This window comes from Herpailurus yagouaroundi, unplaced genomic scaffold (assembly GCF_014898765.1).
Source record: "Herpailurus yagouaroundi ecotype Mexico unplaced genomic scaffold, PumYag 28, whole genome shotgun sequence".
Lineage (NCBI taxonomy): Eukaryota > Metazoa > Chordata > Mammalia > Carnivora > Felidae > Herpailurus > Herpailurus yagouaroundi.
Genome location: NW_024412376.1, coordinates 167,630,762 through 167,643,661, shown reverse-complemented (window position 1 = coordinate 167,643,661; position 12,900 = coordinate 167,630,762). Strand labels below are relative to the sequence as shown.

Here is a 12,900-nt window from a genome sequence, read left to right as displayed (position 1 = left end):
GAAGGTTTATCAAGGTGCATCCCTGGCAGCCGACGGCGGCTGCGTGGAAAGGGCATCTGGATGCGAACACCCGGTATCCGCCCTAAGGCTGGCCATCCCAAGGTCCCCGCACCAGGGCCGGGAGCAAAATCTGAATGCCAGCAGTAAGAGCACCTGGTTGGCCGATGGGGTGTGTGTGTGTGTCCGCTTGGGGGAGGGGAAGGGGGTCCACCTTCATTCAGCTGCAGGTGTGACTGTCCAGGGAGGCAGCTGTGAGGGTGGAGTCTCAGTGGTGGCCAGTTGCAGTGGGGAAGGATCATGTCGGGACTCCCTGAAAACAAGCTGTGGGCAGGGCAGCGAAGGCTGCCAAGGTCACCAGGGGGCTTGGGCTCCCTAAGGAGGCCGAGAGGAGGGGAGACAAATATGGTGATGGAAAGAACTGGAAGCCACAGGGGTGAGGTATAAAAATCTGTATTTATATTACAAAGACAGAATGGTACAGCACAGTCCCTCCCGGTGAACAGGCTGGTGGGTGGCCCAATTCTCTCCGGTGAGGATCTTGTAACACGCTATCCTGGCCAGTGCCACGCCCCCCGGGAAGCCCCAGACTCTGGCACAGAACCTGCCCTAGATGTGGCCCGGGGTCAGAGTTCTGTGTGCCCAGCTATGGGGAGGGGTCCCCAAGTTAGCTGATCCAGAGAGGCAGGGGGTGGGAGAGTGGGGGAAGCCTGCCTCGCTCAGCAGATGGGGATTGTCTGGGGCAGACAGGAGGGCACGGGTCCTCAGGGCCTTAGTTGGGCACACAGCCCCATCAGCCCAAGAGAGCTGGCTCGGGCCCCGGGCCTCCCAGACCCAAAATGCAAAGGTGGACCCAGAGCTCCAAGGAAGAGAAGCCTTCTTGCAGTCTTCCCAGCCAGCTGGGCCCGCACTAGGCAGTAGTGGCCTGGTGTACAGGGGCCACCTCTCAGTGAGGGTGGGGACCCAAACATGAGCCTGGGACTCCAGGATCCTGGCCACCCAGTGCCACAATGGCCCACAGAGGTGTGGGAGGGCACACGGATAGACAGTGCAGGCACCCCTGCAACCCTGTTCTGGTCCCATCTGCTTCTATAGACTCAACAGTGCTCAGTTATCCGACGCGGCCTCAGCAGGGCCCCCTCTGGGTCTCTGTGGCCACCAGCAACAGCTAACCTGTGCAAAAGGCCAGAGGGAGGAGAGAATGGATGTGTAACTCCTAGCACCACACCCTGGCCCCGAGGACCACCCCCAACGTGTCTGCTGGTGGCAGGGAGGGGCCTCTGGGAGCACAGGCCCCTAGGTGGCCAGTGAGGTCAACTCCCTGGCCCAGGTAGGAACCACAGCCTGAGAAGCCACAGGCTGAGCTGCCAGAGGTCAGCTGAGGGAGGGCCACAGTTGGTCACCTGGAGATGACCTTGCTGGCTGGGGTACTGGGGGAGCTGGTACTTTATGAATTCTGAACACAGACCGCCCCAGGGGTCTGGACTTGTGCCTCCCACAGCAGGATCTTCGACTCGCGCACCCCTGCCTCGGAGTGCGTCAGATGCTCACAGGAAGCTCTCTGTGGGCGTGCTCGGGCAGACGGGAGCCACCCTAGGCACTCTAGACCCCCAGTGACACTGGAAGGAGACAGGACAGAACAGGTTCCCTCGCAACCACCAGCAAGATGTCTGGACAGTCTCCCCAGTCCCTGCGCTGTCTCCCATGAGCCTGCTCTCCACTCGCCATCCTGAGCCTCTGCAGGACAGGTTCTGTGCCAGAGCCGTTTCCAGGAACCCCTTTCTGCCTCAGTAGGCTACTCACCCTGGCGCGTCTACCAGCGTGACCGAAAATAAACACCAGCTTCCACCCCCCCCCCCCACCCCCAGTCTGGAAATTGGTTACAACGCACCAGAGAGGGAAGCAGACACTGCGGCGGGGCGGCCCCACAGCACGCCACCCAAATATTGCTGTGTGGACAAGGGCTTCGGGAACAAAAGGCCAGGAGAAGCCTCCTAAGGCCCCGGCCTGGCTACCCAGGGCGAAGGGCTGTCCTCATCAGCTGCCTATTTCTGAAATCTGGGGCCCTCACCCCAGGCCAGGGGAGCAGGGACGGTTCAAGCTGGGTACAGCTGAGAACCTATTTCTCTGGTTAGCCGGCTCTTCACCAGGCCCTGGGCACAGCGATACTGGGGTGCTGGGTCACCAGGGGGCCAGGTGACAGAAAGCTGCGCACGATCCCCCCGCCCCCCCACCCCGACCTGGCCCGGCAGGAAGCCAGCCGAGGCTGCTGGGAGGGGCTGCTGCCTGGGGAGGAAGCTAGGAGGGCACGTGCTGGGCAGGCCAGGGGCGCCCCTTGAGCCACAAGGGAGATGCTGGTGGTGGTGGGCGGGGCGGGGCCAGACACGGGACACAAGGCACACTTGGACGAAGGTGACATACAAGACGAGTCCCTGAGACGCTGGGTCACTCCCACCCCTCAGCAAACAAGGACACAGCAACGGCTAGGAAAATAGAGTACAAAAATCTCGTACAGGAAACTGAGGCGGCACACGCTGATGTCACTTGGCGGGGAGTCTTTAGAGCTTTTTTCTCTTTTAAAAATGTTTCTTTTGTTTTTGGGAAAAAGCCTCTTTCCTGGGAGCCCTGTTCTGGGCTGCTGGGCAGTGCAGCAATTTTTTTTTTTTTTTTTTTTTTGTTTTTTTTTTTTCAAAGGTAGATGAGAAAGCCTCCTGAGGCCTCAGTGGCTTCAGCCTGCCGTCCCCAGCGCACTCCAGCCCCGGCCAGGAGGAGAAGCCCTCTGCCCAGTGCAAACAGGGCCAGTGAGCCAGGGTGGGGAGGAGGAGCCAGGCACAGGCCAGGGACCAGAACTTGCCCAGATGACCCTTGAAGGCCTACCTCCCCATGATGTGTATCCTCTGGGTCCAGTGACGATGTGTGTCTGCATGTGTGTGTGTGTGTGTGTGTGTGTATGCGCGTGTGGGCGTGTGTGCCTAGGCATGTGCGTGTGTACATCTGAGGGACCTAATAGAGCAGAAGCTTGGAAGGGGGGGCCTGGCCTGCCCCCAGGAGCCCAGCGCTTGCTCGACACCTGTGGGGTGCAAAGGCCCCTCTCCGCCCACTTGCCCCAGGGTGCTCACCCGAGTCCCGCCCTTCATGGGTCCCTCCATCCAGGCCTCAGGAGCCTACGTGGACACACAGATGGACAGACGGACGGAGAGCCACGCCTTCCTTCCTTCCTCGGTCCACTCCTTCCTTTCTCCTGGGATCCAGGGTTGGGGTCTGAGCTCCCCGCAGTGGTCATTAAGCCCCTCACACGGTGCCCGCCGGGATTTGCAGCAATGATATTTAATACTTCTGGAATGATTAGGAATCTGAGAACAGACCGTGGGCGGCTACGCTGGGCTCCGGGATGTGGGAGCTGGGCCCCGCCTCCCTGCAAGGGTCCCTGCCCAGCTGGGAGGGGTGGGCAGCACAGTGGGCCCTGACCGGCAGGCGGCGGAGGCGGGCAGCCCAGGCGGCAGCTGGAGCTTCCAGAATGGCACAGCAGCGGGCCCGCGGAGAGGCTTTCGAGGACTGGAGGGCTGGCACGCTTGGCCGGGCAGGCAGGCGGGCCAAGGAGCTGAGGGCGCTGGGCCTACGAGAGGCCGGGGCGGCCAGGCCGCCGGCAGGGGGGCCCGTAGCCCCCGTCGCTGCAGCCGCCCCTCTGCAGGCTGTAGTGGCCCTCCACGTCACTGCTGCTGCCAACACTGTCCAGCTCACCAGGGCCAAACTCCATGCCCTCTACGTCCACTTCTGGGGAGAACAGAGACGGCAGGATCAGAAACCGAGGTGCCGGCCGGGGGCCCCCTTCAGAGTTAGGGCCGATGTCCACCCTTCATGGAGGACGCAGAGGCCCCGGGGGCGGGGCGTGGGGGAGGGATGGGGCTCCCGGCCTCTGTGCCTCTCCCTCCACATGGCACCACTTCCGCTACCACACTCGGAGCGCTCGGACAGCGCCGGGGACACACAGCGGCCATCGTCCCCACCCAGGGGCCGCTCCCACGCCCCCACCTTGCTCCGAGTCGTCGGTGGAGACGGCGGAGCCTGTGCTGTCTGTGCGCACGCGCTCCAGGCTCTGCACCGACAGCTGCTCCAGGCGCCGCTTTAGGAAGCGGTGTTCCCGCTGCAGCTGCTCCTTGATGCTCAGTGCCCGGCGGTCCTGCTCCTCCAGTTTCTGGGGGGGGGGGGGGGGGGGGGGGGGGGAGTTGTGAGCTGCGGGGATGGGGGGACCGGGGACCATCCCCTACCAGGAACTGGGGTGCAGGGGCGGGTTCTCATCCCGCACCCCCCCCCACCCCCGGCCAGGGGCCACAGGGTGCCCAGTGCCCATGGGGCCCAAAGTCCCGATGAGCCCCCTCCTCACCCCTCCAGGCCCGTTCTCTGTGTGTGCTGACTGGCTCCAGACGACCCACAGCCACTAGACACCTTGGCCGAGCCAACTCACGCGTGGGCCCTGGGCTAGCACCACCTCCTGGAGGACAGCCGCCCTCAGCAGTCTTGCCCCCCCTGTCCCCCATACTCCTGACATCCGCTCACCCCCTGCCTGCCCTCTTCCCTCTCCATACCTTCCCTGCTGGAGCTGTTGCTGCTCTGTGAGGCCCCAGGGCACTGACTCTACCTCTCTCAAAGCTCCAGCCCCCCCCCGCCTGTGCTGGCCTGGGAGCTTTGAGGATCTCTTGAGGACACTGAGACCCACCCTGGTTTGCCCAAGTGTCCCAAGATCCCCCCCCCCCCAAACCAGCAGGTCTGTCTCGAGGCCTTGGGGGCCTACCCCAGGAGACCAACCCCACCTTCTACCCAGAACCTCCCAACCCCTGGGCTGCCGGCTTCCTATCCTGCCCTTCCTGGCCCCACGTCTCCTTCTAGCTGCTGCCCCTTCACAGCCCAGGGCCCCCGAGGACCACACCTCCCCCAGCCTGGCATGGCTACCTCCTACCCACCCCCCACCTCCCAATAAAACCCAGCACGTGCCTGTGACCACCTCAACCTTCAGCATCCCCCATGGCCAAGCACCGCCCACCTACCACCAGAGACCCCCAGGGGTCCCCGATGTGCACCTGCTAGGCGGCTCCCCTCAGGCCCCCTGGTCACGCCCCCTGGTCACTCCCCCAGGGTGCACGGGACGGGATGGGGTCAGACCAGGGGCAGCAGCGGGGGCACCGTCCTACTTACCTTGATGTGCATCTTGGCACGCTTCAGGAGGCTCAGCGTGGTGTGGCGGGTGCTGTCAGGGCCCAGGGGCACCAGCTGCTTGAGCTGCTCCAGATAGAGCCTGAGCTTGGCTCGTCTGAAAGAGGAGAGACAGAACCGTCAGGCCAGAGTGGCACAGCCGACGGGGACAATGGCAATGGCAGCAGAGAGGCCTGGGAGGTCTGAGGGCACAAGAGGCGGCCAGCCAGACTCCTGCACGGACCTGCTGAGGGTCCAGGGCTCCCCTCCCAGCCTGGCTGGCAGCTTCCCCGGAGCAGCCAGGCACCTGCCTTCTGGATGCCCCAACAGAGGAGGAGAGCCTATGGCCAGGGCCCGTGCAGCCAGCCCACCACGGCCCTCAGGGCCTCAGAAAGCCACCGCCAGGCACCGCCTTCAGAGCCCTGGCTCACCCTGCTGTCACCACCCTCCACAGTGGATCCAGGAGGTCAGGGGACGACCGGGGACAGCAGGGTTAGGGTCCTGGTCAGACTGCTCCCAGAGGTCCAAGGGGGCCCGGGGCAAGATTGGCATTCCACCTTGCCAAGTTCAGGGTGGTGTCTGGTCACGTCACCACAGAAACACAAGTCTACTGGGGTCATGGAGGGCTGAGGACCAGACCCTCCGCCCCAAATTTGGTTTCCCTTAGAAGAAACAGCTTCATTCCAGATTTCGTCCCTGTGTTCAGGCAGACGAAGGCAGAGTTTCACAAAACTGTACTCCTAAGAGCCAGTGGCACTGTTGACATAGGGGTCTCAGGTTGGGGGCGGGGGCGGGGCGGTTGGCCTGGATCCACCCTTGCAGAAACACGGCCTTCCTGGCTCATCTCATCTGGGGAGGGCAGGCTGGCAGAGACTAAGGTGACTACAGTGCATCCTAAAGGACGCTGTGGCCACCGCGATGGCCTGGGGCCATTGCCCCATCCACGTGACGGCCCCTCCTCAGTACGTGCAGGGCGCCAGAGCCCCAACACGCTGTCCAGCCGCGATGCTCTGCTGGGGCTCCGCTCTGAAAGGAGGACCCTTGAGGGCGAGGGATAGGAGTTCTTTGTGAGACAGCCTGTTGCCCGACTCCCCAGTCACCACAGCCAGCACATGCCCCTTCCCTCCAAGTGCCAACCGTGGCCGTCTCTTATTTTCACCTCTATCCCCTATGTGCCACAGCCTTGCTTAGCCTTAGAGAGCCCGGGAGGAGAGTGGGCAGTGATGGCCACTTCTGAGGGGCATCCAAGGCCTGGGGAGAGAGGGGGCAGCTGGGTGCAGGGCAGGACCCCCTCTGTAGAACAGCAACTAACAGCCCCGCCCTGTAGGAGGAAGGCTGGCTGCACACGGACCCCCCTGGCCCTACGTCTGCCACCCCTGTCCACACAGCACCCCCACTGAGAGGGCACCTCCCCACCCCGCACCCCAGCCCACAGCACCCCAGCACCTAGGGTGGGCCAGGTGGGCCTGAGTTAGGAAGAACTTCCAGGACACAGGACTGACGCCATGCTCTGCCACAACGCCACACGGGGCCAGGACCTGAGCAGCCCAGGCACCAGGGACCTACGTACGGAGCAGCCCATGCTCTGACTGGAGGCTGGAGGACCTTCAGAGATGAGCGCCCACCTCCATGCAGACACAGGGCTGGGGAAGGGGGCATGCATGACCCCCTGGAGTCCGGGAACCTCCGCTCCCTCACTTCCAAGTGGGTGGAGCATCCCCTCTGCCCTGCTGAAAACGGGGCCAGGAACACAGGGGCAGGCTGCACACCACACTCTGTGCTCAAGGAGGGGTCGGCAATGAGAGCGTCACCCTCCCCCCCGGGGGCCTTCCTGTCCTGCCATCCGTGCTAAGTTCACAAGTGGGGTCCCCTTGTCCACCTACTCTAGAGCAAATGGCAATTCTTACAATTTGCTGCTTAATTACATAAGCAGCACGTGATCTTTGTGCAAAATCAGAAACTGCCGATCAGCAGAAAAGTAGCCCAGATTCCACCACCCAGAGACAACCATACCATCCTCTCAGTGTGCTCTACATTCCTGCGTCACAAACGCTCAGTGACAACATCAGCGTACGGAACCACGTGTGTGACAGGTCACCCAGTATTGTTTAAAAAAATAAAACAGCAGACGCACACAAGAGACTCAACAGGACACAATGAAGAGCAGGAGGCATGCGTCTCCAGGTGATGCGGTTGGCAACGTTTATTTCTTTGGCTTTACGGTTTGTGTTTTTTAGTTATTTGTTTTTATATTTTCCAAGTTTTCTACGCTAAAAAAAAAAACAAAAAAAACACCACATATTACTTTTACAATCAGAAAGAGACATTTGTACAAGAAAGAAAAAACACAGCCGAAAGACGAACAACAGTGGAAAAGTATCTGTGATACACATAAAAGACAAATGGTTAGTATCCGTGACATTTTGAGCTCATACACATCAAAAACAAAGAGAGGAGTATCTTAATGTGGAAAACGGGCAAAGGACGCAAACAGGCAAGTTGCAGAGCACAGACTGCTAAGCTAGCACAAAACCAAGTCGGTCTCCCAGCACTCTAGGAACTGAGGACCAAGCAGGGCGGGCAGGCGGGCGTCTGGGCCAGACTGGAAAGGACCGGCCGGCTCTCAGGCGGCGCATGGGCCCATCTGCGCTTTGTTCAGGGAGAGCGAACAGGGACGACAGCGCTGAGGGCCGCTGTGGTGACCCAAACCCTTGACCAGCACCTGCACTTGTAGGATCCGGGTCCCACCGGACTGCCCCCCACGGATGCAAAGATGCACGTTTACCGACGCTCGCTGTGGCCCGGCCTGCGTCAACCAGAGGGCCGCCCCTAACAGTGCAGGCAGCACGCGTGCCCGTGCGGGCGCTGGGACCAGGAGGCGGAGGGGAATGCACGACACAGGTGGACACTCACGTGGTGTCCGGTGAAAGGTCAGGTTAGAAAGAGCAGATGACAAGGTCCCATTCTTATCCAAGTTAGTATCCGTGCGGAGGAGGAGGGAGCAGGTGCGGCCTCCCAGCCGCCTGGGATGGCTGACTCTGAGGGGGGAGCCAGGGAGGCCCACGGGCGTCAGCGAGGAACGTGGACGGCCTGCTTTAGAAATCCCAAAGCAGAGGCTTCTCAAGAGACAAGGAGAGCCCGCTGGACCACAGCCGTGCAACGTTTACCACTGGACAGCGCGCCCACCCAGCTCCAGAGGAGCGCTGGGCCAGGAGGGCAGCCTCGGCGGGGTGGGAACCAGCGCCGGCTGTGGGGCCCGGGCAGGAACCCCACGACCCACCCCTGTGGGGAGCGGGCTGCCCCATGACCTCTCTGGAGCTGGAAGGGGTGCCGGGGCCCTGCAGCCCTCCTCTGGGGCTGCCACAGCGCCGCAGGCCCTCTGCCAGTGCCCCGTGGCTGTCCCCGGCATTCCTGGGAGCTTTGAAAATTCACCACTTCCTGAAGGAACCCTGTGTGGATTCTGGGGCCAGAACCCGCCTCTGGGAATCACTGCAGTCTGTTAACGGCAGCTCCGTCTCTGGCAGCCGGCCACAGCCTGGCTCTTGACCCAGGCCTTGCCCGCTTCCCACCACAAGACCCTGCTCCTCAGAGGAAGACCCAGGGCTCCCATGCCGCATCCCCCGGCACCCGAGGGGCAGGGACCCAGCTCCACAGGGCCACGCTCTGGGCCACCCCAGGCCCGGCAGTCCGAGGAGAGGCAGCATGGAGAGGCACCAAACTGTGGCTCCCTCAGCAGGTGTGAGGAGAAGCAAGGGTGCCCCATTCTCCCCTCATGTGTTCCCGCACCTTCCAGTTGTGGGGTTTCTAGAGACGGTGAGCCACTGTGTCAGGCAGACATGGCATGGCAGCCCCTGCAGAGGGCCCCCCACCCCTCCACACACAAAACCTAAATCCTGGAGCTGAGCTGGTGGCGGGGGGGGGGGGGGTCATCCTGCCAAGAAACATCTGACTTCCACGACCCCCAGGCCTGGGGTGAGGAGCAGAACACTAGAGCAGTGTTCCACAAGAGAAGAAGGGAGGACGGGGTAGGAACGGGCAGGGCGGGCCTCAGCTTGACCGGGCTGGCTCGGAGAACACGCCGGGGGATGCCCCACAGGCCCAATGTAGGCACGCCTCCAGGGAGGGCAATGTGCGGAGCCGGTGACCCAGCCAGCTGCTCCGTTCCTGCCCGTGGCCAGCAGCCAGGAGCATCCAGCATCGGCACAGGTACAGCTGTGACCCGGGGCCTGACCAGGTCTCAAGCTCCAAGACTGTGGGCCCCTCATGGCCAGCCAGGAACACACGCCCCGCATCGGGATGGGGGAGTGTACATGGACCTCAGGCCACCTGTCTGTCCTGCTTCCGTGTCTGGAAAGAGCCCCCCCGAGGCCCAGCCTAGGGGCACGCTTTGGGAGAAGGTGACTGAGGCCAAGGCCGAGGCCAAGGGGCAGTTGTAGGGGTCAAGGCTAGCAACGTGAACCCCTCCACAGGCAGCCATGCCCTTGCCACCCATACTCCCTTCGTGTCATCCCCTCTGTCTGAACTGAGGGGCTGTTTTTCCAGACACCACCCCCAGGAAGCCTTTTCTAGAGCATCCCCACATGCCTGTCCAGGCTCCTGGGTCCCAGTGAGGCTGGCCATGTCTTCCAGCCTGGGAGGAACCCCAGGGCCCCCACACCTGCCCCACCTCCACGGTCTCTTGGGAACCCCTCAATCACACAGGACCAGTCCAGGAAGTACGGTTCCTCCAAAGAACACAGCGTCCTGTCCCCACCCAGCGCCCACCCAGCCGAGGGCTGGATCCCAGGGGAGAGGAAGCTGGCGCTGCTGTGGGCGTCCCCGGAGGGGGAGGGGGGCACAGAAAACTGGCTATGCTCCAAGCTTTCCCAGGACAGGCTAGAGTTTTTACCTTGTACACTACCCACTACCCTCGTACACCCCCACTACCGCCCAATAGTGACCCAAGAAGGAAGGAAAGAACTGGCCCATTTCACAGATGGGAGCGAAGGTCAGGAAGAAGCTACCACAAGGCATCCCAGGACCCACCCACAGCTGCACCACCCTGCTAAGACCAGCTGCAAGGCCACCTGTCGGCAGGGCCTAGCCTGCCTGTGTCTCGTCCCTTCGTCAGAGAAGGTGCAGGGTCGTGGAGCCCCCGAGGGCACGACAAGGCCTGTAGCACCCAGGCTAGGGGCACCTGGGAGGGCTCTGGGGCCGACCTGGGCCGGCTGTACTGCCCCTTCCCCACTTCTCACCCCAAGCCCTCCCACTCCTCGGAGAACCCAGAGCAGACTGGGCCCTGCAGCTGGCAGGTGGGTGTCCCGGGATCCAGCCTGGGCCCGGAGCTTTCCCTCAGGCCCACATGGCCAGAGCCCGGCTGCCCTTCCCACTGCCCCCAGATAAGACCAGTGGGAGCTCCTTGGAAGGCACACCCCACAGTGCAAGGGACCCTAAACTAAGGAACCCCAGACTGAGAGGGCTGAACCCTCCTGGCTGGAGGCCAGTGTCCTGAGAGCTCAAAAGCTGCTCCCAAGGGCAGCAAATGCCCCGAATTAGATGGATCTTCTCCTCCAGGGAGCTGGCCCTGACTGCCACATAGCACAGGGGGCCTGTCCCTAGCCGCTCACCCCCACCTGAGCTCTCATGAGCAGGGCACAGGCCCCGGTCTCTGCCTGCTGGCACGGGAGTGCCTGAGACCGGAGCCTGACTCCTCCTTCAAGACTGACCCTTCCCAAGCAAGGGCATGGCCTGGCAGTGCAGGTGGCCACACCCAGGGCACAGCAGGCGGATGCGGGTGCGGCCACAGCATCCCTTCAGCAGAAGGATAGGTAGGACATGTCAGGTGGCCAATGTGGGGCCTGGGGGGGAGGGACAGGGGATCACTTACCTGTGCTTTTCTAGTTCATTGTGTGAGGACCTGTTTAGAGAGACAGAAAGACAGAGCTCACTCTGCTGACCACCAAAGCACAAGAATGACAGCTCTACTCAGGAACCTGCAAGATGGTGGCAGGGAGGGTGTGGGTCCCAGGACGGCTCGGGATGGGGAGTGCTGGGCAGGTGAGCACTGCTGACCAAAGGCTGGGGGAACCTCACACTGAGTGACAAGGACAGGAGACACAGAAGTGCAGTCATGTCCAGGGGTGTCTAGGACTGCCTGACTTGCTTAGTGAGACATGTGGGGACTCTTGCCAGCAGGAAGGTCCAGGACCCCTTCCAGAAGGTTCTACGACTGACCCACCCTGTGTTCCCAAGGTCTACCAGGCACTAAGCCACCAGCCTTCTCCACCCCACACTCCCGGAGGCCAGCGGTGTCTCTGGAGCCGAGCCACAGGAGCTGTCACAGGGACCCAGCCGCAGGTGAGCACAGAGGCCAGGACTTCAGGACGCAGGGTGGTGCTGTCCTGACAACCCCAGCCATAGCAACATCCTCACCGTGTTGGGCTCTCCCACCTGCAAGATCACAGCTCACACCAGCGGGGACATCGAGGGACAGAGCAGACCCAGCCCAAGAGCCCTCAGCCCAGGGCTCTGATACCTGGATGCTTCCTGGCCCAGTGGGCAGGAGGGACACTGAGGCTGGCCCTTCTGCTTCCCTCTGGGGCCATGGTCTTGGCCTCTCTGGGAACAGTGGCCCCATCTGCTGTTCAAGCCTTGCCCATCTGGCCCATTCAGACAGGGGTACAGAGTCCTGAGCACTCCAGTGGGCAGTGCCACCACATCTGCCCTGCAGAGCAGCAACGCAGCAGAGCCAATCTCCCCGTTCTAGATCATTCTCCCAGTCCAGGCAGGGACCCCACGGACAGCCAGGACTCCGAGGCCTGCCAGGCTCCCTCCCATGTGAGCAGAGGGCTCCGGCCACCTCGGGGCACACCCAGATTGGATGCCGTGTCCCCCACCCCTCACTCCTTCCTGGAGCTTCTGCTGACCTCTGCCTGCCTGCCCTCACTCTCCCGCTCCAGGAACTCTGGATTAGGTGTCTCCCGTCCCCACCCCACGAGCTGGAGTGCCTGCCCAGCCTTCGTGCCTCTGCTATCCACCATGGTTCATGGCCCCCCCTTAAACCATGCAGCTTGAGGAGAGCCTCCAGACCTGGGTTCTGGGGGGGCTCAAGGGCCTGCTGGTCACAAGGGTTGGGCAAGGAGCTTTGGGACCCCTGTCAGGGCTGGCCAGGACCAGGAGGGAGCAGAGCTGTCAGGCTCCTCGAGGCCTGAACAACAGCCCGCCAGCGTGGGTCTGCCCACGTGTGAAGGATATAAGGGTCAGGGAGTGTCCTTCAGTGTAGAGCAACCGGCCTGGCCACCCCCTCACAGTCTGGGCTGGACCCCATCCTGGAGAGAGAGGAACACTCCTTGGCCAGCCGGGAGTAGGGAGAGAGGCCCAGAGCCCCGCCTGGGGCTCCTCCCAGACACCTGTGCTAGCCTCCTGGGGGGTTTGTAACATGGGTCCAGGAACGCCCTGTCTTATGCATGCTTCGTACTGGGGCTAGGGGTGGGGGTGGACCCACAGCTGGAGCTTTACTAAGCACGTTCCTGGCATCACCGGTTCACACCCCACATCAACGCCTCCAGGTAGATTCTCCTCCACCCACGTCCTTGTAAGACCTGAGCCCCAGCAGGCTGGCTCTAGGCCTCTCTTGCTGAACCACTGTCCCCAAGAGCCCTTCCTGGAGCTCTGGCAACTGTGGGGCCTCCCCACACATGTCACCCTCCTGCCCCACTATTCACCCCTCACCCC

General features: G+C 62.4%; 1 protein-coding gene across 2 annotated transcripts in view; it reads right to left on the bottom strand.

Moving 5' to 3' along the window:
* Positions 1–434: 434 nt before the first annotated feature.
* Positions 435–12,900, bottom strand: part of MXD4 (MAX dimerization protein 4) — a 13,277-nt gene continuing 811 nt past the window's right edge. The window contains exons 3-6 of one of the 2 annotated variants that reach the window (XM_040489505.1): positions 11,054–11,083; positions 5,191–5,305; positions 4,030–4,192; positions 435–3,771 (exon numbers count right to left, since the gene is read on the bottom strand). In XM_040489505.1, the coding sequence (XP_040345439.1) occupies positions 3,614–3,771; positions 4,030–4,192; positions 5,191–5,305; positions 11,054–11,083 (466 nt within the window). In that variant the 3' untranslated portion in view covers positions 435–3,613. The remainder of the gene's footprint in view (positions 3,772–4,029; positions 4,193–5,190; positions 5,306–11,053; positions 11,084–12,900) is intronic. The other variant, XM_040489514.1, reaches the window with a different exon arrangement.